This window comes from Seriola lalandi, unplaced genomic scaffold (genome assembly GCF_002814215.2).
Source record: "Seriola lalandi dorsalis isolate HSWRI2012SDOR001 ecotype SW California unplaced genomic scaffold, Sedor1 jcf7180002054286, whole genome shotgun sequence".
Classification (NCBI taxonomy): domain Eukaryota; kingdom Metazoa; phylum Chordata; class Actinopteri; order Carangiformes; family Carangidae; genus Seriola; species Seriola lalandi.
Window position 1 is genome coordinate 69,130 of NW_019524839.1, and position 27,574 is coordinate 96,703.

The 27,574-nt window shown below is 40.4% G+C and overlaps 3 protein-coding genes across 3 annotated transcripts in view; all 3 read right to left on the minus strand.

Annotated features, from left to right (window-relative positions):
* otog (otogelin) overlaps positions 1–14,931 on the minus strand; it is a 56,589-nt gene extending 41,658 nt beyond the window's left edge. Inside the window, exons 1-15 of the mRNA XM_087173860.1 lie at positions 14,849–14,931; positions 14,656–14,713; positions 13,515–13,572; positions 10,660–11,623; positions 9,033–9,134; positions 8,095–8,252; positions 6,715–6,836; positions 6,300–6,508; positions 5,429–5,559; positions 4,962–5,068; positions 3,932–4,041; positions 2,222–2,347; positions 1,944–2,052; positions 1,462–1,508; positions 424–569 (exon numbers count right to left, since the gene is read on the minus strand). Of these exons, the coding sequence (XP_087029986.1) occupies positions 424–569; positions 1,462–1,508; positions 1,944–2,052; positions 2,222–2,347; positions 3,932–4,041; positions 4,962–5,068; positions 5,429–5,559; positions 6,300–6,508; positions 6,715–6,836; positions 8,095–8,252; positions 9,033–9,134; positions 10,660–11,623; positions 13,515–13,572; positions 14,656–14,713; positions 14,849–14,924 (2,523 nt within the window). The 5' untranslated portion in view covers positions 14,925–14,931. The remainder of the gene's footprint in view (positions 1–423; positions 570–1,461; positions 1,509–1,943; positions 2,053–2,221; positions 2,348–3,931; positions 4,042–4,961; positions 5,069–5,428; positions 5,560–6,299; positions 6,509–6,714; positions 6,837–8,094; positions 8,253–9,032; positions 9,135–10,659; positions 11,624–13,514; positions 13,573–14,655; positions 14,714–14,848) is intronic.
* Positions 14,932–17,756: 2,825 nt separating this feature from the next.
* On the minus strand, positions 17,757–23,079 carry aph1b (aph-1B gamma-secretase subunit). The gene is made up of 6 exons (XM_023405851.2): positions 22,804–23,079; positions 21,750–21,920; positions 20,755–20,828; positions 19,672–19,794; positions 19,458–19,585; positions 17,757–19,297 (listed from the first exon to the last, which is right to left on the minus strand). Exons 1-6 carry the CDS (start codon positions 22,914–22,916, stop codon positions 19,130–19,132), a joined length of 777 nt encoding a protein of 258 aa, XP_023261619.1. The 5' UTR covers positions 22,917–23,079; the 3' UTR covers positions 17,757–19,129.
* A 1,116-nt stretch (positions 23,080–24,195) lies between these two features.
* LOC111654708 (troponin I, fast skeletal muscle-like) lies at positions 24,196–26,823 on the minus strand. Its single transcript, XM_023405828.2, has 6 exons — positions 26,708–26,823; positions 26,567–26,603; positions 25,529–25,657; positions 24,994–25,083; positions 24,636–24,812; positions 24,196–24,408 (listed from the first exon to the last, which is right to left on the minus strand). Exons 1-6 carry the CDS (start codon positions 26,713–26,715, stop codon positions 24,322–24,324), a joined length of 528 nt encoding a protein of 175 aa, XP_023261596.1. The 5' UTR covers positions 26,716–26,823; the 3' UTR covers positions 24,196–24,321.
* Between the last annotated feature and the right edge of the window lie 751 nt (positions 26,824–27,574).

Here is a 27,574-nt window from a genome sequence, read left to right on the forward strand (position 1 = left end):
ACCCCCGGTTTGCTGAGCAGCTCAAAGGCTGCTGGGAAATTGGAGGCTTGGAGAGAGGGAAGAGGAGAAGAAACTCTGTCTTTTGTCATTTTTCATGTTCATTATCTGCCCAAGTTTGATCGAAACATTTCCTCGAGGCGTTCATTTGTCTGAGCCGCAGCGTGGCTCATCAAACAAAACGACCTGGACTCAGCAGGGATTATTGAGCACTAAAATAATGATATGATCTACATGACAGACAAATTGCACACCTGTAAGCTGAGCCAGAAGAACAGTTTGATTGCGGAGGATAAAGTGGTAAAGTTGTGCAAGAGTTTTCCAAGGTGGAGAGACGTTTGGGTCAAAAGCAAGGAAAGAAAAAAAGTCATATTTGGGATGTTTTTTTTAATAAAATAAAAACGATGCTGATTAAAGGTAACTCACTGCTCCACAGGGGGCATTCTGGATGGTGACTGTGAACTTCCCTGAGTTGCGACTCTTGGCGAGGACGTACTGACACGTTGCAGGAAAGGTGTAGATCCTCCCGTCAAAGGACTGAAAATACATATCGCCAGTAACCGAGCACTCGCCTGCGGAGAGAATGAAACATTTTTCACTTATTTCCTTTATTCAGCTAAAGAAACGTACAACAAAGCGTTGTAACCACTGGATGTATGCCTTGCTCAAGAGCACTTCAACAGCAATCAGCAATTGTGAAGATAATCACAACAAACATGAAACATGTGACTTACACGTCCTCTGAAGCTTCCTGCTCTACTGAAGATATGAAAACTGGCGGCTGATGAAGCTTTTACTGATTTGCTGGAAATTCGATCATGATTGCTTCTAAATTTGGTTGGTCATTTGATTCTTTTGCCAGATTTCCTGAGTTGAAGTCTGTAAACCTGCATCTCTAACCCCATGAAGACATTCAAGTGTCTTTATTCTTTCTTGTTCCTTTTCCTGCTGCTTGTCTTATTTCTGGTTTCCTTGCTGGGAAGCCTCCTCCTTCCTTGTTTTCTATCTAGAAAGCTACCCTCTTTACTTTCCACTTGCCCAGGACACGCCCTTCTTTTTGCTGCCTAATTAAGAGGCTTTCAATGCTCTCTAGAAAGAAAGCGTCCTCTTTCATTGGTCCATAACTTGGGAACTTTATCCTTTCTTGTTTCCTAACTGGGAAGCCTCCTCCTTGCTTGCCTTGCTCCCTTACTAGTCCCTCTTTTTTCCCTCGTTCCTTACTAGGAAACATCCTCTTCTTTTCTACTTGGAAACGATGGTTCTCCCGTTCACATGCCCTATGTGGGAACCTTCCTGGTTTTTTGCTTCCCAACTAGAGATGTCAACATGTACCCTATATAACATTGAAGCTTGAAGATCACTTTTTATGGAAATCTTCGGTTTGTAATAAAATAATCACCTCACATCACACTGTTTCATTTAATAGTAAAAATTGTAAATCACCCACTGAGAGAAGGCACAAACCTGGGCAGCTGTAGTCGGTGCAGTTCCACACTCCACCCACGCATGTACTGAAACAGAAAGCAGAGACATCCACAGGTGGCTCTGGAAACATGAAAGGCTAAGCTAATCAGCAGGATCACTGACAGAAACTGGACACACCGAGCCCAGGTGGTCAGATCTGAGAAGATTAAAAGGACTGCGTTGAGTCTGCAGGACAATATGCTGTTTTTGTTTTTTTTATACATGATGATGACATGTAATGTAACATGGTCTCACAAGGTCTCACAAGCGCCTATCTAGGGTTCATTTAAGGTCCAAAGGCAGCCGGTGAGATGAGGTTATTATGGAAAACAAGATCTGTCAAAGCACAAAAAGCCAGTACTCCTCACCGTGAAACATGTTTTATAGGATAAGAGAGTAGTATTTGAACGGGTAAATCACAGCTCTAATCCACAGTCTTATCATAACGTCCACAGTCTTTTTATAACGGCATAGCTTCTCACCAGTTGTTGCATTCCTCCTGCAACGTTTGTCCAGAGGGGTAAAACATGCCATGGTACTCGCAGGGACAGTCAGAGGGCATCACACAGCCTCCATCCTCATAGATCAGACCTGAGGAGGGATAACAGCAGAAACAGATGTTGAGACAGAAGAATGAGAAACGAATGAGAAATTATTTACAGGAGGAAAGGTGGTTTAATGGATGTTTTATTTTAAATTTGGAAGAAAAGACCGAAAGAAAAGGTGTATTTGCAGTACAATAGATAGTATCTGAACTCACCATCCGGACAGTAGCATCCATCCAAGCAGGCCAGCTTGCTGTCGATGCATGTTCGCTCCAAGTTGCAGGACTCTGGGCAGCAGCTGATGCATTCCCTGTACTGCAGGCCTAGAGGACACTGCTTCGCTGGTCGCAAAAATGAAACATAACATGTCAAAAACTTTCTACTGCAAAGACTGACAGGACAGATTTTGAGTTCTGAAATGAAATGATATGATTACATTTTGGAAACAGTTCTTTGGCTAATGTTAAGTAGGCTATGACAGTACAAACATCTGATTTATAAAATAATTTTAGTGGGTTTCCACACAGCACTGGAAGAACTGAATCAAAGGAATGTTCTTACATTTTAACAATTTGAATGATATGATTCCATTTGGACATTTTTTTAGAAAAAATAGACAAAAATGTGATCAATAAGATTCATTTTAGTGGCTTTCCAGATACCTCTGAAAGTACTGAAATTAAATAATATTTTTGTTTTAATTTTAGCGAAGCTGATGGCTCTTTAGCTAACATTATAGTTAGCTACTGAAAATGAACTCTGCTGGAGTTGACGTTAGCAACAGATAGCTAACAGTTCTTTAGCTTAAGTTAAGTAGGCTACGACAAACTAGTTTATAAAATAATTTCATAGTGGGTTTCCAGACACCCCTGAAAAGAAGAAAGTGAAAGTAATTACATTTTGCCTTTTCTTTTTTTTTTTACAAAAATATGATAGCTAGAAAGCTGACTCTACTGAAAATTAACTCTGCTGGAGTTGACGTTAGCAACAGTTAGCTAACAGTTCTTTAGCTTACGTTAAGTAGGCTACGACAAATGTATAAAATCGTTTTAGTATGTGATTCCATATTGACATTAAATGGACTCAAAATGTAAGCATTTGTGAAATATTCACTGAATAACTTTATTTCCTGTTCCTTTTAGCAAGCGTCTGGTCCACTACACCTTCTGTAACTTACCGTGTTTCTGTGTTTTTCTGTTCGTTTTCTAATATAATTGAGTATCTTCTGCCATATTGGATATTCCAACCAGACAATACGCCATCTGAAATCCTTAATGTGCACACCATCAACCTACAGAAGTGCATTGCATCCGTATCTTGAAGTAATGACTTGGAATTTCACAATTACACGAATTAAGCAATATCACACTTCCACTTATTTTACTGTTTATTTGGCTACGCCAAAACAAATAGTTCCGCAACTGGACTGTTGCTACTGTAGCTACTTGCTACTCTTGCTACTTTGTCTACACGTTACCTCAGGTGTGCGCTAGTATCCAGGCTTCGTCCCTTCATCCTCCTCTGAGGACCATACATATTTAAATTCAAATGTTATTACTGGAATATATTCATATTTGCACAAATTTGTTACAATCTAATAGGGTAACGACCGTTAATGTAACGCTAATTAACGGTTAACAGAACACCTCTGGAGCGGAGTGATACACTTAGTTCAACGTCCCAGTGCAAATATACCCTGTATCAGCCCTCATGGAATCTCTCTCGTCCAATCAAAATACTTGATCGGAGCTAACTGTTATATAAAGATCTCAAATTCTTTTACAAGACACATAATTATGAAATAAGTAATTCGTACTCCATCTCCGTTTTTCCTTTTCTTTCGGTGTAGAGTTTTTTTGACCTGAAACGTGCAACTTTTCGGCCCTCTCCGTGACACACAGTTTAAAACACCTGGAGAAACGTACCACACTGAGGAATGCGCTGCCTCCAGTCGTGCAGTGGGTGGTCAGCGTGGGCACAGGCCCGCGCGTACTCGCTGAACACCTGGCATACCACATCACCGTTGGGACCCGACCTTCAACAGAGTAACAAACACAGAAGGACTCGTTGAGTGGAGCCAGAGCCAGGTACGCTGAACTGATCGGACCGTGCAGCTCAAACAGGTAACTGCCCACCAGCTGTGTCTCCTGAGAAAAACTGGAGAATTATCAGTTTACGGATAAATATTCCATGTAGGCTTTAAATGAAAAACTATACCTGAAGAGTTTAGTGTTTAGTGTAGTGTGGTATCAGTAATGTTCTCAGTGAATCATCTGATAAGGTAAATTTGTCACTGAAACTGTAGAAACAGAAACAGTAGAACTAAACTCTTTTCCAAATCAGCCTGAGTCGTAGTAAAATGCTGCTGAGGCTAATGTTACTCACAGAAGGAGGGCACCTTCAGGATCATGGACCTGAGCCACAAAGACACAACTGAGAAACTGGTGAGTGGTATCATTTTTTAAACCAGAAAGTAAATCCACAGTCTTCTTTGTGAACTTAGGGTCCCCAGAGGATAAGCAAAAAGCAAGCAAAACTTCATTTATATAGCACATATCATTCCAGGTGGAAGCACAAAAGCATCATTTTAAAACCACAAAAACTGCGTGTATAGTGTAAAGATAAAGCATTAAACACAAAAATGATACTTTAAGCATTAAGAAAATAAAATAATTAAGACTAACAACCAATCAGTAGAAAGGTGTGTAAAATATAACTATTAAAAAGTAGGAATAAAATGTGATTAAAAAAATAATATGATAGATCAATAAAAATGAGACATATAAAACCAATAAAGCAATTAAAGTACAATAAAATGATAAATTAAGACCAGCAAACCAGAGCATCATGCATTGCTCTCTGCCCTGGTGTATTTTTAAATACTGCTACTAAGAGAAACTATAGCTAGAAAATTTCCAACATTCAATAAAGTGGGTCTGAATGTGTTGTTCTTACATGCAGAGGTCGTTGGAGCAGCTGGCCATGTAGGACAGCGGGCTGACAAAGTCATGGCAGCTCTCAAACGGCGGATCCAGCAGCATTGCACACACCTCCTCCACTTTCTGCAGCCACAAATCACACATGGACAGTTTTTCAATCATCATTCAACATGGTCATTTTCCAACGAATTAACACAAATTCATGAACAACGAATGATGTGATTTCTAAAACCTAAATAAGCTACTGCTATCCTTTAATGGTCTGCAAAAATTATTTCACAACTGAGCCCATAATAGATTTAAGTATTAGTCCTACATCAAAGAACTTACTGTTACTCTCATGTCATCTGAAACACAACTGTCCTCAGAATTTCAGGTCCAGTATTAACCCTAAGTTCCACTGTCAGTGTGTTTGTGTTAGAGGATGCATGTTTTGTTTTTGTTTGTTTGTTTGCAGGCGACAGTTCTTATCAGACACCTTACCAGCAGGACGTGAGCATCGACTGCAGCACAGGGTGAAGAGAAGCCAGAGGACACCGTGGGACATTGGGGATCGTGTGGCTGCGTCTCCACCCAGCTATTCCCAAACATTTCTATTTCATGAGTCAGCACGCCTGGGAGAGACAGAAGGTTTTTTTTTTTTTTAGAGACGGACTGACCTCCAGAAATGAAGAGAGAGGATCACAATGTCAAGAACATTCTGCATTTACTTATTATTACGTTACAGACTCACAGGATGTCATGTGCAGTAATCCAGAGCATGTTTATAAAAACTCAGTCAACTGCCACATTCATGGCCAAAAAAACGGAGAGAGTGGGCTGCCATTTAAGATGCAGGAAATAACTTCCTTTGCACAGAATCTTTTTTTGATATAGCTTGTCCTCTGTTTTGGATTTTTTGGATATTTTGAAAAGTGATCAGAAATAAAGTAAATGACTAGAAACTACCACTGAGGCCTATTTGTTCTGCTTCTTGGTTCAATCTAAATACTAAAGTTTATTTCTGTCATTGTACCTACTATACTTGGATGCATCACTGAACACGTCCTCACATGGTTGGATTGATCTGATTACAATCTGTCTGGATTTGTTTGTGGTTAAGTGCTGACTAATTATAATCTGATCCAGCTAGATTCAGGTCTCACGCCCCACGGTCAGATTTAATGAGTGATAACTTGATTAAGTGACTTGCAGGATCTCTCGCTGCGTTTAAATGATTTCAGCATGAAGCAGGTTCTCACTACAGGCTTTCACTTTCATTTCTCACTCTTTAAATTCATTTTAACTCTGACCTCCAGGCTCTAAATCACTGCTTCATTACTGGACTATCATGTCATAGACAAAATGATCGTACCGTAGCTCGTCCTCAGGTCGTCCTGGACGTCTGCGTTGAAGTTACCGCACAGGCCGCAGGTTCTGCCCACAAACTCTGGGCTGAGTTTGATGTAGACGGAGCCGCTGCGTCCCTCCCAGGCCAGCGTGAAGCCGTGCTGCTGCGTGACCAGAACATACTGCGAGATCTGCTCCAGCTGCAGGTCGTGGATGTGATGAGGCAGCTCCAAACTAAAAGACAGAGACAGTGAGTCCACAGTGAGAACAGACGCCACCAACTTTTAGAGCATATTGCAAACACGTCTAATAAAACACAAGCAGATCAGCTGAAATAAATTATGAATCCTGAGATAAGTAATTCTGAAAGATGAGAACGTGCAAATAAAATACTTTTTTATACAAAGATGTTTTTTTGTGTCTTGTGTTACACTGCTGACCTTTGACCTTTGAAGGTTACGTTGGTGGCGTGCAGCCGGACCTCGCCCTCCCATGGCAGGAAGAGGCTGACTGATCTTTGGCAGGTATAAGGGGCAGAGCCGCATCCTGGATCATTGTGGACCTGCAAACAGCAACATGCAACATGACAGGTGTCCATCCATTAGGAAGCAAAATAAACTGTTTGTGTTGGAAACCGCAGGTTAATTTTTTTTGAATAGTCTCTAGTTTGGAAATAATTTGCTTTATATGTTTTTCTTATCATCAGCAAGTTCCATGAAAAGGCTTAAACCAACTGGAGGCCATCTAGTAATGGGACGTCCGTCAATATGTTACCATTCTAACTTATGGGTACTCTGTCGTTATACTATATTATTACATGAGTCGATCAGTTCTCATGGGTCGGACCATGGCCTCAACTACACACCCCTTATTCCTCTGAGCCATGGACCTCCATTGTTTCCAAAAACAATTTAAAAATGCATTTTGACATTATGCCTTCTCCTTTGAAAACTCAAAAGTTCTCTTTATTGCCTGAATTTGTCTTCTTTAACTCATCTGATGGATTTTTCTTCAGTTCCTGAGTTAAAGAGAGTTATATTGAGAGAGAGTTGTTTTATTTATAATTGCGATGTCTGTAATGTCTTTTGTGTGAACAGCAGGTGCTGTAGAGCAGCAAATACTGTAGCAGCTACTGCACAGCTGAAACAAAAAAAGAAGCAGAGACAGCAGTTTCAGCCCCAGCTCTCCCTAAAATACTGGTTTAAATGCTGAAACTTGACCCTAAAACACACACACACACACACACACACATACACACACGTACACACACACACACACACACACACACACACACACACACAAGGCATTCATGAGTAAAGTGTGGCTTTAACTACTAAAAAAGAAAATGTCATCTCACGCCCCTCCAACATGTTCAGGTTGTTAGATTTGTATCAGTGCGGTCTTATATTTACTTTTTGCTCCTGAAATGCTCATTGTTATTAATACTGATATTAATGTACTATCAGCAATCATAATGCATATGGTTCTTTTCATGTTCCCTGTTTGGTTTGGTTTTCCCATACGCCGCTACAGTATCTGCTGCCTTTTCGGGGGAACAAAGTCCCAGTCTGTTGCAGATGCTTTCAAGGCATAGTGGGTAATTGCGGTATTTAATGGTAATTGACTCTAATAACCAGATAGCTTTCACTAATCTTCAGGGTAAATCTTTTCCTCAGGCTGAGACTGAAGTCAGAAAGGAAAGTGCGCTTTAGAGCAGGAGTCCAAACTTTCTTCGACTGTAAGCGTTGAAGCGAAACCTTCTGGGCAGCTTCTAGTCGGGAGGATTTATTTCGTCCTGGTGCAGGCGGGTCTGAACTGACCTGGACGACGATGCTGGCCTGGGTGGTTTCCTCGCAGTCCCTCAACAGAGTGTACGTGCATCGACCGGGGAAGTAGTAGTAAAGGCCGTCAAAGGTCTCAAAGTTGTACTGACCCCACGTCCTGCATGTCATCTCCCTATCGAAGCCGGGATTTGGGACTGGGCGAGAGAAAAAGATGATTATCAAAACATGCATTTACTTCAGACAAGAGAACTGCCACAGCAAAACATATAGAGTATCTTAATCAGATCACTTAGGTTACTGTTCAGCCGTTTACTCATCTTGCTCTGACCCCAGCTCCCTCAACAATTCACAAGATTATTATCCATCTTCTCAGAATGTTAAACAATTAATTTAATGCTCCATTTATCACTTTTAGTCAAAACTTGTTTAAGTTGCTGACCAGCGTGATCGTTCATTTGAAGTCGTCCTCGTGTAATTAGATGAAATTATATCTGGCCTGTTTTTAAAACACAAGATTTTAGAACTTGATATGATAGACCAAGTCACTTGTTAATAAGAATGACACTTGTTGTGTTAACCTGACATTTTATATTTTTGAATTTTTAGGGAACCAAAAGCACAGATTCCTTTGTACAAACTGAATAATCTTACTTCTGAAAAACTCATATTTGGCCATATAATAGTTCAAAATACTTCAAAATAAGTGCCTTTCCCCTTATAGCCAAACATTGCAGATAATTGCAGCATGACATAAAACAATAAACTACAAAGACTTTTTAATCTAGTTTAATGAAAATGTTCACTCAGCTGTTGCTTTAATTTCATTTTGTAAAAATAACTGTAGTTTGTGCTGTGTTGTATATATATATATACATAATGTTATAATGGATGATGATGATTGTTTATTTCAACGAGTGAGTGAAATGGGCCGGAAGAAGAAGAAGAAGAAGAAGAACAGCAGGTGTGTGGTTTACCTGTCTGACATCTGTGTCCGGTGGCCTGGTACAAGCTGCAGTCACATGACTCCGACTGAACGCACCGTCCTCCGTTCAGGCAGGGAAGCACACATGGTTCTGCTGAGAGAAGACAAGCAAACACGCGATTACGCTGCTGCTCATTAGCGACCAAGGAATAATTTTCCCTTTTCAGGTTGTTTCATCATTTCATCATTCAGAGTTCAGCACCTGAATCTTACCTGATTGAAACATAAATAAGACTCAAATAAGCGAGTGGAAATGATTGAGAGAGTGCTGGGTTTCTGGTTTGTGATCATTTGGTACTTCACAGGTTAAAAAAAAGGAGAAGAAACACTGTATGTTTCTTTCATGTCCCATAAAATCTATGTCAACTGCCATAAAAGTTTCTCAGTACATCACGGCTGGATTACCAACCGGGCAATGTGGGCAAATGTCCAGGAGCTCCAGACCCCCAGGGGCCCCAAAAAGGCAGTGTAACATAAATTGATTAAATGTTATTATTTTGTCCTGGGATGCGAAGAACCACTGTAACACACGACTGACTTTGAGAATTTGCAGGTCACAACTTTAAGCAGAAGTCACCACCTGTTTGCCCCACCCCCCACCTATCAGCACTGTGGAGCCCCAACAAATGTTCCAGTCACTGAACGCACCACCAGACACCAAACGATGGCTCCTCATCCTGCTGTAACACCATCTGCTCGGTGGGCTTACAGCTTGTCTGCCCAGTCAGCCACGTCCCACTTAAACACAGGTATGATAAAGAGGTTTGTGGTGGAGGGTTGGGGGGTGGTATCGATGAATCAGATAAAAGCTATTTTCCTTCTGTTCACTCAGTAATGGGGGAGTAAAACAGAGGGTTCACTTGTTGCTCAGTTTAAAGCCACATTAGACAACTTTCTGCTGCTTCATTCACAAACGGTGTGGTGGTTAGATTTATTCGGGCTTCTTCACATAAAAATCCAGCACACCGTTACGTCAGGTTTGTGAAAGCAGGTGAAACAGGTGGTGAGAGCTCATTCATTCACTGGTGCTTAGTGCAGCCCAATTATCAAAGTAGAATTGGATGATTTTGCATACAATTAATGTTCACTAACAATAAAACTATTTTCTCATAACTATTCTCTCAAAACAATAGTTCAATATTTTGGGGAATACACCTATTGGCTTTCTTGTGGAGAGTTAGATGGACAGATTGACACCAATCTTGTGTCTATTAACTATAGAGCTATTGAGCTATTAGCTTAGCTTAATGTACAGACTGGAATCAAGGGGAAGGGGTGTTGATGTACAGATTAAAGAAATACAATGTGTTAATGAGCTTTAAATGTGCTGGTAGAACATTTTATTTACCTTTGTTGTTTCACCTGGTTCTTGTGACGACGGGTTGTCACGAGAGCCACACCTTTAAATTAAGCTAATCTAATAGTTCCCTAGACATGAGAGTGGTATCTATCTGTCCATCTAACTCTCAGCAAGAACATGAATAAGCATATTTACCACAACGTCAAACTCTTCCTTCAATGCCACTATGTGTAGGATTTGAAATGTTCAAACATTACCCAATAGAAGCCTCAAAACACCATCACCAACACCAACACCCGTATCAACCGTATAAACCCACCTGAAAGCTTACGAAACGACGACCTCAGGGCTTCCTTCGCCTGCCTGGTGAGCAGTGAAATATTGACCGGACGCTCATCCTGTGAAAAGACTCCACTGACTGGTGAGGCTGAACCAGGTGATGATTGCTTTGATGATTGGTTATGAGACGTTAAGCCGTATGATACGTGGTGTGGTCTTTTTGAGCTGGTTGTGGATTGATTAGCTGGTAATAAAGTGGTTGGTGAGTGATTAGGGGACGTTGAGGTGAGTGATGATTGCTTTGAAGTTTTTGAACCAGTTGTTGATTGGCTCAGCGGTGTTTGGCTCAATGATGATTGGCTAGGTTTTATACTACTGCCTGCTGAATGGTCAGATAAGGTCTTAGGTGGTGCATTGCCAACTGGTGACTGACTGGCTGGTGCTGTGCTTGTTGGTGATTGGCTGGCTAGCACTGTGGTGGCTGGTGATTGGCTGGCTGGCACTGTGGTGGCTGGCGATTGGCTGGCTGGCACTGTGGTGGCTGGCGATTGGCTGGCTGGTGCTGTGGTCATTGGTGATTGGCTGGGTGGAGTTGTTCTGCTTGGTGACTGGCTGGTTGATACTGTGGTGGTTGGTGATTGGCTAGAGACTCCTATCTTTGTTGGAGATTGAATGGATGGTGTCGTGCTGCCTGGTGTTTGCCTGACTGGTGCTGTGGTTGTTGGTGACTGGCTGGATGGTGCTGGTTTGGTTTGTGATTGGGTGGATGGTGTTGTGTTGCCTGGTGATCGGCTGGATGATATTGTTCTTGATGGTGTTTGACTAAACGGTGCTGTGGTTGCAGATGATTGGTCCGAGCTGAGGGTCCATGAGGGGGTCGGTGTCCTCTCTGTGCTGGGGGTCGTCAGGTTGGACGTCAGGTTGGACATGGCGGCCGGGCTGACCAGTGAACGACTGGAGGAAGATGTGTTGGTTTCTAACGCAGCAGCTGCTGTCTGGAGGTCCTTCAAGGAAAGAAACTGTATCAACACTTCATGCAACAGTTGCAACCATTCAGTCATACAGCCAAAACCTGATCCTGCCTAGCAATGTTTCAGAGCTTCTTCCAACCAAATATCTTAAATCAGATCATTTTTATATTGGGTTGAGTCAATTTCAGCAAAGCAGAATTAAGTCCTTGTAACGCCGTCTGATTCTTTTAATTAATCCCATGAGATTAATACAATATCAAGCAAATCTGAAAAACAAGCTCAGCTCTCGGGTGACAGATTAATAAAGATTTGATTAAAACGTAGGACACCCAAAACTTTCACAATTCTGTGTTTTGTTGGGGAAAAAATTCCTCCCAGAATTACGCAGGTTGTTGCCAAACCAGAGTCCGGACCGGTGAGGATGGAACTGAGGCAGCGCTGGGAAAAGAAGAGGCTGGAGAGAAAAGACCTGTCATCCAACCTTCATTAATGACTCCTCTGTGACTTCCAGCACAGCTTTCCCATCCAGGTCGACAACCCCACCCACCTCCACCTCCCCTGTGTGTTTTCCCCTTTCTGGATGATCTGTGTTGTACGAGATGTGTAGCGAGGGTCGAGTAGTTTGCTAAACTAAAATGTTTATTCTTCCTGCAGATAAATCTGTTTTAATTGCCAGGTTTTACAGTTTAGAATGTGGAGCTGCAGAAATTAAACGTTTTTGAAAGGTGGAAGATCTTGACGCTCAGATATTGAACAGAAAATAAAGAGTAACAGCATCTTTGGGTTAAAAACACTGGCATTAGTACCTTGTTTCTACACTTTGAGCTTCCTGGATTCTGAGCTCTCAAACCGAGACTTTCATCTCAAAGAGTAGGGACAAAGCAGATGGCAAAGGTGAGGGTAGGGGGGATATGAGGGGTGTGTAACTATGAATTATTAATCACTGATCAGTATCAGTAGAGATAATGAAATAGTGCTGCTCAAACATGAACACAGCAGTGTCGACCCAGATGTCACGATGCACTGAGTGAATCATGAGCGAGCCATCGCGCGTTATGTCAAAGATCTGACATGAGATAGACCTGCTCTCCATACCTGTGACCTGTGACCTGTGCTACTAATTGCTTTGTTCCTTTACCAGCCACCATAGTTTGGACCGGATTCTCACGCCTCTCTGAGCCAGAGGAAAGCCAGACAAAAGGAGGGACCACATTCAGGCTGATGGGGGCTCTGATAGAGGAAGAGTGAGACAACAGAGCAGCCACTGTATATCCCTGCTGGGACTCCTTCACATGTCTGTTTCCGAGGGGGGGGGGGGAAATATCGCTGTGGACAGATTTTTACTTTTACACACTGAAGTAGGGAACAATGTATGTTTTCAGTTTGTATATCTTTATGTGTCATCCAGGCAGTTTCAGCCACGTCTCATGGGAAAGTTTTTTTTTTTTTTTTTGTATAGAAATCCACATATTGGGAGACACTTGACAGATTTAAAATGTTTGAACTCAACCAGTGTGAATCTTTACCATAAAAATAAAATCATAACATAATAAGGTGTGTATGAGACAAGTGTATAAGACAACAAACATGAAAATTTTTGAAAACATGTTTAAACCCTTCACCTGTAACTACACCATCCCACATAAGAGCATTTATATAATGTTCACATCCTTATGTTTATTTAAAATATAAATATATTTTAGTATACATCCACTTATATTCATGCATTGTCTGTGAATCTACATTTATGAGCAAATAATGAAAATACTGGGTCTAAACTAGTGGAATAAAAGCTCTTCATGTGATGGTTTGTTATTTTTCTGTGTTTTGGTGTGAGCGCTGCAGATTTTTTTGGTGATCTCTGGCTGTGTGTTTGCCGCCTGAAGCAGCTCCATCAGCATCAGTGATCAATGCGGCTGCCTACCTGCACTCCCTGGGAAGCGGTGTCCCATTTCTGCTGCTTTATCCTGCTGCTCCCGCTGCTGGGACAGAGAGAACAAGGAGAGGTTTGTTCCTGCTGCAGCTTCCCCCCCTCGGACACCACAAACCCACCACAAACCAGGAACCAACCAAACCACCAAACAACCAGAATAAAAACATATTAAAAAAGCTACCAACCACCGTCCACTCCTCTAAATGCTACTGGCAAAAAGCTGAACTAAATCAAAGTTACAACTAGGGCCGCAAATGACAATTATTTTCATTCTTAATTAATTTGCCAATTAATCAACTGAAGTGTCAGAAATTAGTGACAGATGTTCCTCGCATTTTCCCAAAGCCCAAGTTGATATATACAAGTTGCTTGTTTTGTACCAGGACTCTTATGAAAATCTGAAAATATTCACATTTCAGAAGTGAAATCCAGTTAATTTTAGTTAAATCTTTGCTTAAAAACATAATTCACCACCAGTTATTTCAGCCCTTGTGAGAACAATGACATGCTTTGGATAATGTTGTTATTATAATTTCAATTTTTTTATAATTATATCCTATGGGAATAAAACACATATGACTAATACCAGAAAATTCATGTACTATACTGTGCAAAAGTTTTAGTCACTTTCTTATCTATCACTCAGTAACATCAGGGAGGCGTCTGATTGGTCTAAAAATTCAAGAACTATCTTCAGAGAGGAGAAAAGCAAGAAGGAGTCCTGCAGCAGAAGGTCTGATCCCCACTGAGTCCTGATCTCAACATCATGGAGTCAGTCCGGGACAGAAGACACTGAGACTAAATCCACAGAAGAACTGTGGCAGGTTCACCTGCTGGAACAACCTTCCTGCCAAGCACCTGAAGAACTGTACCGAGGAGAACTGCTGCTGGTTTAAAGCCAAAGAGGAGTCAAAGAAAGTCCTGATCTGACTTAGCTTTTTTTTTTACTGATAAATAAAAACGATTTGACATTATTTGTGAAAGTGTCTTTATGTTACTTTTAGTGACTAAAACTTTTGCACTGGACTGTAGATAACAAAATGTAAATAATATCAAACTAAAACATTAAATATTACGATAAAATAATTAAAAGAATACATTGCTAAATATTTAGAAAATAATAATAACTCACTTATTAAATTGATCCCAGTTAGAAACGTTCACTCTCTCAACACCCCTGGAAAGATGAGCTGGAATCACAGAAAATAAATAAATAGTAGAAAATAAAAAATAAAATAAAGAGTGCTCAAGTATTTTCCACTTTCACGTGGTATCAACAGCAGATCAGAGTCGCGTGTGTGTGTTTCCCCTCGCAGGTGACTCACCTTGATAAATTAGGATAAAATACAAAGATAATAAGTGAAACAGCCTTTTCCAGCCACGTCTTAAATAGGGATCCATTCGTCTTTCGCGGATCCGCCGCAGTCAGTCGGGTTTGGACAGCATCACCTGGTGAAAACCCTCCGGCTGGACTCCCGCTGCTCCCTGCGCTGCTCCATCCGGCTCATCCCCGAGGCGGCCCGGTGCGCGCCTCAAGAACCGCTGCACCTGCTCATTAACATAAAATATGCGCAAGTGGGCGGGGCCGTACACACGCAAACACGCAGGTGATCTGCTGCGGAGGTTATACTGATGATCTGATCTACTGAGTCCAGCCATGATCAGAAAACAGAGACACGGGGACATGACACTAAAACCACGTCTCTTTGCAGATTAAGTTTGATTAGTAAACATCCAACGTTTAATCAAATAAGCGTTAATAAACAAACAATTAAAATCATCAATCAAACTTTTATTAAGCCCTAGAGCTCGAGTCTGACAGGAGCAATGAGAACAGCGCCCTCGTGTGGTTTACAATCAGTGGTGCTGCATCGCAACAGACTGGAGGGAATGGAGATGATCACACCGAATGAAAATGAAGGTACTGTGATTTACTTCCTTCCTTATGCTTCTGCTTCACAACATTTTACTGGCAAATATTGTCATTTTTACTCCACTATCAAACAGATCAATCAGATATCAATCAGTCACAATATTTCAACTCATTTTCAGTGTGTATCTTGATACAAGACGTATAAGAATTAAGAAATAATGATTTCAGAAAAATACTTGAAACAAATGGATTTAGTCAGTGAATTAGAAATACGTTTGTTTGAGTTAAAAACAAGGTGAAATACTTCTAGTGCTAATATTAGTATACTTCTTTTTTTTCACTTGTTTTAAGAAAATAAGGTTTTAAATATAGTACAAATGTATGTAAAATAGAGAAAACTACCTCGTCATTTCTTTATGTAATTATTGAATAACACTATGAAATGAGCCATTCTACAGAACTCTTAGTTTTTAAAGCACTTTCAGCTGATGCTGCTTCTGTACTTTTACTTTAGGAAGATTTGAAATGCAACTTTTTTTTTTTATTCTGAAGGAGTTGAGTATTTCTTACTTGCTGTTCTCAGATGTGAATGCCCACATGACTTTAAACATGATATTTTGTCTGATGATGTATGGTACAATTTGCATTTTATTAGTAATTCAATTTATGGACTGAATTGGAAATAGAAAATTAAATGAGCGGTGCAAAATTAATTGGCAGATATAAATTAAGACAATAAAGTCACCTACAGGTGAAAACTCACTTTATTGCTCATCTCATCAACATAAGCACTGTTGAGGTGATGACCAATGTAATTTCTGGGGGCTGTTAGTGGAATTTTAGCCTTGCTCAGTTATCATTATATTTTCCAGACTGTGTTGTTCCAAAGTGAAACCCTTTCTATGGTTTCCTTTTCCTTTACATGACCTCTCCTCTGGTTGCTGTTCAGGCCGTGACGACCCGACCTGAACCCGAACACATAACCCTCTAATACGACACAGGAAACACAAAACTCAGGAGCAGAACCTTCACTATTTCTGAGGTGACCCCAGAGTCACCGGCTGCACAGACTTGTATTTGCATGTGAAAGTCTGGCTTTGGGCAGAAGAAACACTTCCTGTGACTGTCTGTCTGTCCGTCTGTCCGTCTGTCCGTCCGTCCGTCTGTCCGTCTGTCTGTCGTCTGGGTAAAAAGGCCTTTGACTGACTGAGCCCCTCAGAGACCCCAACAGGCTTTGTGTGGCCCAGCCAGGAGGTGTCAGCTTTCATAAATGGAAACAGGACCATGGGAGGAGAGAGGGAGGGGGAAGGGCGGAGGGAAGTTTTAGGAGTTTAAGGAGGAACCATAAAAAAAAGAGATTTCTTTATGATATCTTTACAGTGTCTTGAATTCACATACACCCACAACTCCTCTAGGTCCCTGTCTGAACGGATGTGAAAGCATCTTTCTGAGGCGTACAACACTTTTGCCTCATCGTTCGCTCTCTCACACACACACACACACACACACACACACACACACGGTACTGGAAACCTGGCGCCTGCTTTGTGCCCTGCAGACTGCTCATTAAAGCTCCCATGAAATGACTGATTGTCTTCTTTAGATTTAAGTGTTTCTGCTGCAGCAGGAACGACTGACAGGTCCGTCGTAAAACAATAGTCAGGTGATCATTTGAACATTAAAGCAAATCATTCTTCCCGTTCACTCTGGACATTAAAAGATCCCTCCCTGAAGCGCTTCCCATGTAAGTGACTGCAGACAAAAGTCCTATTAATATATGGCTTCAGCAGTCTGTTACTGTACCTCCTCTGCAGCTAAACATTTTACACTAAAAGGACTGTAACTCTGGAAGACAACCACTTCCATTGTCTAATTTGGACTCTGCTGAATCTTTAGAGTCGCTTCAGATCAACTCGAGAATTAATTTCTGCACAAAACGAGGACTGTGGATTTTGTCCTACATCACCTGATTACAGCAAGGAAAACCTGCCTCATGTCCTCATAGGGACATGATATTGCAGTTTTGATTAACTAACCCTATTTTATATATTGTTACTTATTTATCTACTTATTTTTATTATTATATTATTTTTATTAGCAGGAGACATGAACTTATGTGCTGCTGCTGAACTGCTTTGTCTTATACTGGCAGGTGTTTCTGTTATTTTGTCGTCTCTGAAACCGTTTAATCAAAAACTGAATATATTAACCTCCATGAAGGACGATTTATTTCGGGACTGCCTGGTGTTCCTAATAAACTGGCAGCTGGGTGAAAGGGTTCTTCTCTACCTGTGCAAAAAAGCTAAATTTGCTCCTAAAGTCTCAGCCCAAGGAAAAAGACACACTGAACACAAAAAGGGTTACAATTTACATCTTTAACTCGTTGCTAACATCCATCCCATCCTCATGAACCACGGCAGACCGTCGTCTATACAAACTGTACATGGAGTTCAACAGCAAAACAGAATCAGGTGCAAAGGAAAACATTCATAGTGTGGAATTACTAAAATATTGGACACTGTTCACATGAACTCCTGCGCTTGCACACAAACAACTAAAACATTTTTAAAAGGCAACAAAGAAATCGAACATTCAAAGATCACTGAGCCAACACTTCAGCCTGATTATGTTCTTATTTATGAGTTTAAAGTGTTGTGTTTATGTGCACGCAGGAGCATGAGAAAAACAAAATAGTACATAAAAACAGGTACTCCAATCTGTAAGGAAGCTAAGAGTTTTAATTCAACTCAAGTACGTTAAGATAAGACCGTTTACTGCTTGGAATTTTCTTACAGTCAAGAGAGAAATCATTTTATGGATCAGAATCTGAATCCTGGATCAACTTCGAGATAACAGGAAGAACAATAGTAAGAATCAAAAGGCAAGGAAACTTTAATTTGTTGATATGAACAGCTCATGAATTTAGCCTTCAAATAACTGGCTGTGATGTTTGATTTAGACACAGAAAAACAGTTTGGAAGTAAACTGATTGACCACAACAAGTCAGGATGGTGTAATTTGTGTCCCAAAGAAATAACTGATTCTTGATCTCAGGATAACTGGGTTGAAATAAATAAGTACCAGCCATGTCCCCTCTCAGCTCCTGTAAATCTGCGTTCATTTAGAGTCAAAGGCAACTTCTCACACACACACACTAAAGATGGTGTATCACAACTTGAAAAAAGGTTAAAATTTCTAACTATCTACACATCAGGGAATTCAAAAATGCATTAATATATACACAAAGATTTTTATTCAAAAATGATGAACCCACCCTCAGAAAGGTTTGACACGTTGGAAAGAAGACAGCTGTCAGAAAAGTTGAAAACATTGAAAGAAGTGAAGAATGTAAAGAGCGTGGTCTCTCTGAGACTTGAAATATTTTTTTGTAGTGTTGGGCAACAAACAGGGGACACTATTAGCCAAATAGAGATATTTTGGATTGTTGAATAAAACCCTATCATTACATGTAAATTAAATCCATACAAACAAACTGAGCCTCTGAGCTTTGTTCCTCTCCTTTGACAGACTTCCACTGCTTTTACGTTTATGTTTTTAGACTTAAGATGATAAAACACCTCCTAGGTCAAACAGCAGATTAACACAGGTTTAACACTCCTCATTCCTTCTATTCAGTGTTTGCGTGTGTGTGTGCATGTGTGTGTGTGTGTGTGTGTGTGTGTGAACCCGGGGATCTTTGGATAGAGTCCTGCACGCTGCCCGGCGTGCTGCGTTATCTGGGCCGGTGGTTGGCAAGCAGGAAGTCCTTGTCTTTGCAGGTGAGGCAGAGTTTGAGGTTCCTCAGGGAGCCGCCGGCGGAGTAAAACGCCCAGATGCCCATCAGGAACAGGATGACGTAGGTGGGAACGAGGCTGGCGACGTACTCCGGGTTCTGGAAAGTCTGTAGGAGAAGAGGAGCAATGGAAATCAACACAAGACGTGAATATACATCCGCGCATAGCCCACGTTTTTTCCTTGAGGCTTATGCAAGATCCAAATTTATAATATCTCACACCCATCCAAACATCACTCCCCTGTACCTCACCATCAGCAACACTCACCAGACAAGACACAATTAGGTGACTGATGACGACAGCAGCCACCGCCCACCAGCGCTGCTTCTCACAGGCGTCAAAGAAGACGACGCCCCAGAACATGTGAAGCAGGATGATGGCCATGGTCATGAAGGCTGAAACAGAAAGAGCGTTACAACTCTGACTGAGCTGTTTCTCCTAATTTGTGAAGCTTAAAAGCAGCACAGAAGAGAATTGGTACCCGAGGACAGGAAGTAGTGCTGTGAGTCTCCGTGGATCCCGACAGTTCCCGGCCCCACTGAGTCAGCCAGGATGTTGACCACAGAGAACGCTCCACTCATGAAGCCGAAGCCGAGGCCGGACACTGAGATAAAACAACAATAACAGAGGAAGCAGGTAAATTTCACTCAAGGTGTGTAATTGTCCTGCCCGATATTTGTTGTATTTTATGTTACAGTAAAACTAATTTTTCCTGTGCAACCTCATCATATTACTGGCCAAGTTTTATATTCATAAATGTAAGGTGTTAAAAACTAAACCCTCTTTTTGTACCTGTAAAGCAGAATCCTATAGAGTCCTATATTAGAACTATATCTACCTATCTATATCTATTTGTGCTCCAAATTTTAAATATTAATATAATTTTTTTTAAATATATATATAAATAAATTCTTTAATATATTTTTGACTGTACCACTGTCAGTTTGTACTTGATTGTGTCAAACCTTGTATATTACCCCTGATATATAACCTGTATATCTGTTTGTTTGTCTTTGTTACCGTTATGTTAGGATACTTCTTTTGTGCCCGATATTAAATATATCGGATATGGCTGGAAACATTGCGATATTCGATATTATTCGATATTGGCCCAAGCCTACTTGAGAGTCCAAATAATAAAAAGAGCACTGTGATGTTTTTAGGAAATTCTTGTTTCAATATCTGTATCGGTATAAATATCAACCATTATGCAAAGAGTCTAATTTAGAAGCAGATACACTGTTTGATACATGTTTGTTTTTCAAATGTAACTCACTGCATAGTCCTGAACAAATCAAATTCAAGGGATCTATACCAGAAATGCTTGTTTATCATATGATGCTCAGGACGCTCAATATCAATATCAAAGCTGTCCAGAGACGATGGACTATCCATGCTTCCTCCTCTTTTTTTTTTCTTGTGTGAATAAAAATGTGATCATCTTGTTCATCAGCTGTAATGTTGGATTAATATCTGCATGCCAACAGTCAGTGTTGAATAAAAACAGGTTGTGTTATGAAGCGCGGACCATAGACTGTATGTGTGTGGCGAAGACTAACTGTACCGTAGGCCAGCTGGCGTATGGAGATGGGCATGGTTTCCTCCTGACTGAGAGTGAGGAGGCCTTCATTCGCTTTCCTGCAGGAGAACACACACAAACACACACATCAGCGCCTCAGTTCCTAGTTTCGCTGTAAACAAGAACAAGAATAATACAAATCTATGTCATCGAGTGGAAGATGATCTGAGCTATAACAATGAGCCGTCAACAGAAAAAGACGAAAAGGTGGGAAGCTGTCATAAACTAGGACAGCTCGACACCAGAGAAGGTGAACATGCTGGGAACTACTAGTCAGGCTAGGAGTGGGCGATCTGGACAAAAGATAATATGACAATCTTTAAGGGTATAATCCACGCAATCCACCATCTGAGTCTCGAGTATTCCCACAGATCTAGTAGAACTCATGTGATCACATGATAAGTTGTGCATATGATCTCCTGGATAGAAAGCCTCAAGGCTAAAGGCTCAACTCACAAATCTCTGCATCCTCTTTCTGCTCTGATTTTATTGTGAAAGTCCTAACTGGAAGTTGTGATTTGTATCTATCTGCCACTTTGACGCCTCTTTCAGATGTTTGTACGCTCTTTGCCATTCTTCACCCTCAGTGCTGTCTTCTGTTCGCAAATTGTGTCACAACCAATCTCACTTTTTGCTTACTTCATGTGGAGTATTCATTTGGACAGCACTGTTATTTATTTATGAGGAGCTTTATGTAAGTATTTCAATTTGAAAGTTCAGTCGCTGCTCCGGACTAATTTTTTCATCAAAAGATTCAAACTAAATCAAAAGCAGGTTCCTAAAATAACACAGAACTCTGCAATTATCTCTGCATTATACTTATAAAGTATAACTGCATTATATCTACAAACACTTAAGAGTTTTTTGATTCTGATATTAGTATCAGTAAAAAATTAACTGGACGAAGAGAAATTTCAGGATGAATATAATGAGACAGATCCTGTCAGTGTTACAGCAGAGTGTGTGTGGCATTGACTTACTTCAGCAGCTTGTAGTAAGCGAAGCGGAAGGCTTCCTGCAGCAGGACAGAGAGAACCACGCCGAAGACGAGCAGACCTTTCTGCTGCGCCACACTGTCCTTATTACTGATCTGTACCGAGATGAACCAAACCAGAGAGGACAGCAGCAGCGACACCAGCCAGAAAAACGCTCTAACAGGAGAGAAAAAAAAACACATTTAGTTATGTTATGTAAAAGCTCAGTAAATAATCCTAATTATTTTATTTTATCTTTTTAATTTATTCTCAATTGCTCATTTTTGCTGCTTTTCTTTGTCTTATGTGGCAGTCAACTGAATATGTTTTGATTTTGGACTGTTGGTTAGACAAAGGGGAAACTTTGATGAGTACAATTTTAGACTTTTAGAATTTAGAATTTTGTACACATTTTGTAGACAAACGGCTAAACATAATGAAATCAACCAATTTTCATTAGTTGCAGCCTTACCTTTAAGCAAGATCTCATTGGCTGTATCAAAATAAAGTTCCCATCTACTTAGACAAATACCAGAACAATATTCTGTTGAATTAATTATTAATTACCATCATGAGAACAATATGAAATTCTGCCTTTTTTTTTCCAAATGAGAACACAGAGCAGATACGGTGTGTCTGGTAAAGCAAACAAAAAATATCATTATCGTTGGTTAAAAAGATGAGCTCAAAGATTGCACTGAACAGGTCTTCATAATTTAATTTTCTAATCCATCTTAAAATTTGTATAACACCTGTAGAGGACCTTTTTCATTCATCTCCAAGCTGAATCATGAACTAAAACATGTAAGAAATAAAAAAAAAGGGAATGTATTCAGTTAAAAGCAACTCTGACTTTTGACTTAAGACACTATGTCCGAAAATGGAACTATCGGTAGTAAGTTAGCTAGCTAATGATGGGGTCTGTTAGCTAGCAAGCTAGCTCTGCTAAATACCGGGTTTTATCTAAATCAAACACGAGAGCAGTGTCGGTATCGCCCTGCTGTGATGAAGATCCGTTTCCTCTCATTCCGTTTTGATGAATATGAATTAAAACTCTCACCCTGCTATGAGGAAAATGACCCTCAGCGGCTCCCGGGCGATGGTAAACAGGAACAGAGCGATGGCCGGGCCGAAGGCGATGAAGGTGCAGCCGAAAAACACCGACGCCGTCATTTTGGCTCTTCGTAAGGAAACCGGCGGCGAGCAGCGCGACCTCAAGCGCCTTGTCTTGCTCCCCAAAAGGGTGATTTACAAATAGTTGTCTTTAAATTTAACAATTCGCGGCCTCTTGTTGTCGGTGCACTTCCGTTTCCACCACAGTTGAACGTCTTCTCACGTGACCATTAAAAAAAACAAAAAACTATCGTCTTTTTCTCCTCTGTGTTTTTCGGCAGCCTGAGACCCTCAATGCTGCAGTGCTGCCACCTAGCGGTTTTATCATCGTCAACATCTCGCGCACTTAACACCGGGCAGGGCCTCAGTTTGCCCGAAAGAGCCACACATTTCTGCAGATTTGTGCTACAATTTATTATCATTTTCATTTTAAATTAATCTGCAGATCATTTGCTAAATCAACCCATTGGATTTTTGTTTATAAAACGCCACAAAATTGTGACAAATGTCTGTCTTAACAACTTAAAATGACATTTTCACATTTTGTCAGATTATTTTCAGTAGCTTCCATGTAATGTAATGTGATGTAGTGACTCCAAATCAGTTACCTCCAATTATTGCCACTTAAGCCATATATGGCCTTTTTATATTGGATTTTAGTCCGTCTTCTACTCTAATCTTAATTTTTTTTTTCTAATTTAAAATATGTAATGTGTCCCAAGAAGAGACCCACCCCACATTTTATATGTCAGTACTTTGTCTATTTATTAATAATATTTCTTTCATAAAAATTATGATTTCCATTTTCCAGTGGTTTTCATGTTATGTTACACAGTGGTACAAAATCTAAAATGTTAATACATGTTCCAAAGAGGGCACAACCCCAAATACATTTAATTAACATTTCGGTAATTTCTGTTGGCTTGAGTGATATCCATAATATCATATCAAATATCGTCACAAGGGGATGGGGGTTAATGAAATAATTTTATTGTTGCATTCTATGTTTGTTGTTTTTTAATAATACATAATTATAAAAAAAATCTACATTATTAAAAATATTGCATGGCAGGAAGTACTGCAATATTCAATAGACCTATTACTGAATGTTGACCCCAGTTTAGAGGCCACTGAAGTTCACTGAACTAACTGCCATGTTCATGAAACATATTATATTCTCAAACCAATCCTTTTCCTAATTGATAATCCAAATTTACTATCAAGAATAGGACGGAAATGTATTCTCCATTTTTGCACTATTTTACTCATCTCATTCTACTATTTGTCATCCTAAAATGTGTTATTACTTATTATGATTTATCAAATTATGGCCACGAAATTCTTAAACACACCACATGATTTATTTCTTTTATCATTTATAAAAAACTGCCAACGATGTGGACTCACATAATCACAGAAATGAATGATGCTGACACTGAACCTCAACAGAACAACACACTGATGTTTAAGCGTCTGTCTCGAACATCTTCTTTCTGCCGTCCATCCCGGCCTTGTCTTCGATGTTCTTCCTCCAGTCGCCTGTTTGCTTCTCCTGAGAGAAACACAGGCAGATACAAGCAGGACGCTGATTCAGATCACTAATAATAAAAGGTTGACTCTCTCTTTTGAAGCATTTTGATTTTCAGCCTGCTCTGTTGTGATTGTTCTGTGTTTAATCTCAAAGGCTCTGTGTTGTTGTATTAGTATAGACATTGAGAATATTAAAGTAAGTTTCTGAAATCGTCCATCAGTGTTTAATATAGAGTCTGAAGCACCCACCTCCTCTTTCACCTCCTTCTTGACCTGTTTCAGGTTGCCTCTCAGGTCCATGGACACTTTATGTTTGGAGCCCAGCAGAGCTGCCAGCATGGCGTCGGCCGACATCCGCACTTTCTTCAGGGCAGGCTTCTTAAACTTCCCCTTCAGATCCTGAACCATCAACTTCAGGTCGTTGATCTGACAGAAGAAAAATCTGTGAGTGCCGACACACTGTATGTAAAAATCTACAGTCAGCTTCAGTGGAAAATGGTTGGCATGGGTTCTCTTGAAGATACATATTAGACAAGCCTTAGTGTTTTTATTGTACATTGTTTTTGTGGACAACGACAGAGGTGGAATCATTCATTTAAAACCATACCTCCTTGTTGGACTTTGTCACTTTGATCTCCATGTCGTATCGCTCCTCATCCACCAAATCAATCTGCTTGTGAAGTTTCCGGCACAGCTCCTGGTGTTGTAATACACAGGAAATGAGGGAGATGAAGAAACTGACACAAACAAACACGAATATTGTAGATACTGAACAGGGAATCAGTTTTATATTTTTCTGTCACCTCCTACACTCTCCTGTGAAAATGATTCTTGTACAAAGCCATAATATTCCCAGACAAGATTTAGGTGTTCACCAAAACTTGTGGCCAACATCAGACAATATTCACAATGTGTTTTTTGTGCAGAAAATGGGTCCATATTTTATTTATTTATTTTTAAAATAACAAATTTAGAGCACTTTGCAAATAAGCTCTTAAGAAAACACTGACAGTCTAAATTTTAGACGTAGCTTAGAACATGAAATGACCTTAGATATCAGCTCTACGTCTATAAACCTGCTTGTGAATAAATCCACTGAGTGTTTCTGGACTCCACCCGGCGTCCAGGCGGTGGACGTTTACCTGGAGCTCCTGCATGCAGCCTGGGACGGAGAGGGCCTGGCAGCTCTCCTCCATGTACTTCATCTTCTCCTTCTCGGCCTCCCTCTCCTCCTCCTCCAGCATCGCCTCACCGATCTGCAGCAGCAAGCTCTGAGAGGAAGAGGAGTCCACACCTTCACACCACCACAAACACAACCAGGCTGACGCTGAAGGACGACGATGAAAGTGATGTTGTGAACATGTGTGTGCTTTTTCATTCAATGTCCTGATCACATTTTACTTTGATTTTCTCACGATCTTTATCAGTCTTTTAATACTGAGTATCCGCCTACCTAATACAATCAAATATCTGTCTGTTTTATAATTTTTCATTTATGTTAAAATTAGGAAGGTAATTTAAATCAGGACCAAGGGGCCACACTGTGTACAGTGTGCTGTAGTATTTTGTATTATATCTGTGCAGAGGAATGTCAGTGTTCATCTGCTGTAGCAGGAAGCTTGAGTAAGACAGCTTCTCCTCACAAAATACTAAAGTTCAGACACCACTTTTGAACAAATAGTCACACCCGAGAGTGTGTTTTACATGCAACAAGTTACTGACAGAGACTCAGAACAACTATGAACACACACAAAATGACCACAAAGAGCTCAAAACAACCAGACAGACACACAAATTACCACACAAACACACTAAATTGTGGAAAAGAGCCTCAAAACGACCATGAAGAGACTCAAAATTACCACAAAGCCACTTTCAGTCCGGGGGTCTTATATAGTAGGGGTGGGGGGCCTATTACATGTCTGTGCCCAGGGGCTCATTTTCCTTTAATCTGTTCATTCACATTTTTATACTATCTTCAGTTGTCTTTAAAACTTCTTGTTCTTATTGTACTGTTGTAGATTGTTTTTCCTACAAAACACTCAGTAAACTGCTTCTAGATCAGTGCTGAATTTATGTTGGTGATGATAATATTTACTTCACAGCTACAGAGACTGGAGAACAACATAAGAAGAAGACATTTAAAACTTCAGCTCTTCATTAACACCATCTTACTCTACCTTGAGCTGATTCCTCCGGCTCGTTGACATCTTCTTCCTTAACATAAAAAAAAAACAAACAAGAAGGAGAATGATTAGTGTATTTCTGTGAGTTTTGTTGGTCGAGAAAGTTTCGTCAGAGAGAGAGAGATCAGGACTTACTCTGCCATCCTGACTGCAGCTGAGTCCTGCCTGTGGCCGAGAGACCCGAAGAGAGATGAATGGAAATACCACAGCTTTCTGGTCTCTTTATAGATGTTGGTTCAGTGTGTGTGTGTGTGTGTGTGTGTGTGTGTGTGTGTGTGTGTGTTGGACCAGTTGCTCGATGGCAGCAGCTGAGCCTAAAACAAATGCTTCAGGAATTTTCTTCTGTAAGAATATTTAGACAAAGTGGGATCACGACACAGACTCAGTGTTTCCGGGTTGTGAACAACATTCTCTACTTTTCTTATTGTCAACAAAAACCCATAAAAACCAACAATGAATTCATCCAACTAACAAGTGCCGTGTGTGTATCCACAGCCTGAGATATCAGTACCACTTTCTGATACGGCACTGTTTATGAAGAGTTTAAATTACTTTAAAATTACTGCTTAATATCAGTTACAAGCCATTAGGAGCAACTTTTGGGTTCCCAGGTTGTGGAAAATCCTCCTCTCCAATAGACTGTTTGACCACTTATCTTTTGGAAAAGTGCTGCAGGACATCTGGACCAAAATCCATATCATTAACTGATTATTAACATTTACCACTGCAGATTCTGTGTTGTATAATCATTTATTAACAGTCGGACTATAGCTGTTGATCTGCATACAGAACTTAAAACACAAATACAAAATTTAAAAAAAGAGTTGTACTGTAAGAATGTGCTGCAGTAATAATTCAGCCAGCAGACTGAAGATAACTCGTCACTGGTGTTTATAATGAGCGACACAAGCCAGCCAGCACTGGTTCTACTACTTGAGACAATTAAAGCTCAGTTTCCTCAACTACAGAGGGATTTCTCTGCTGTCCTTGGTTTCCTCTGAG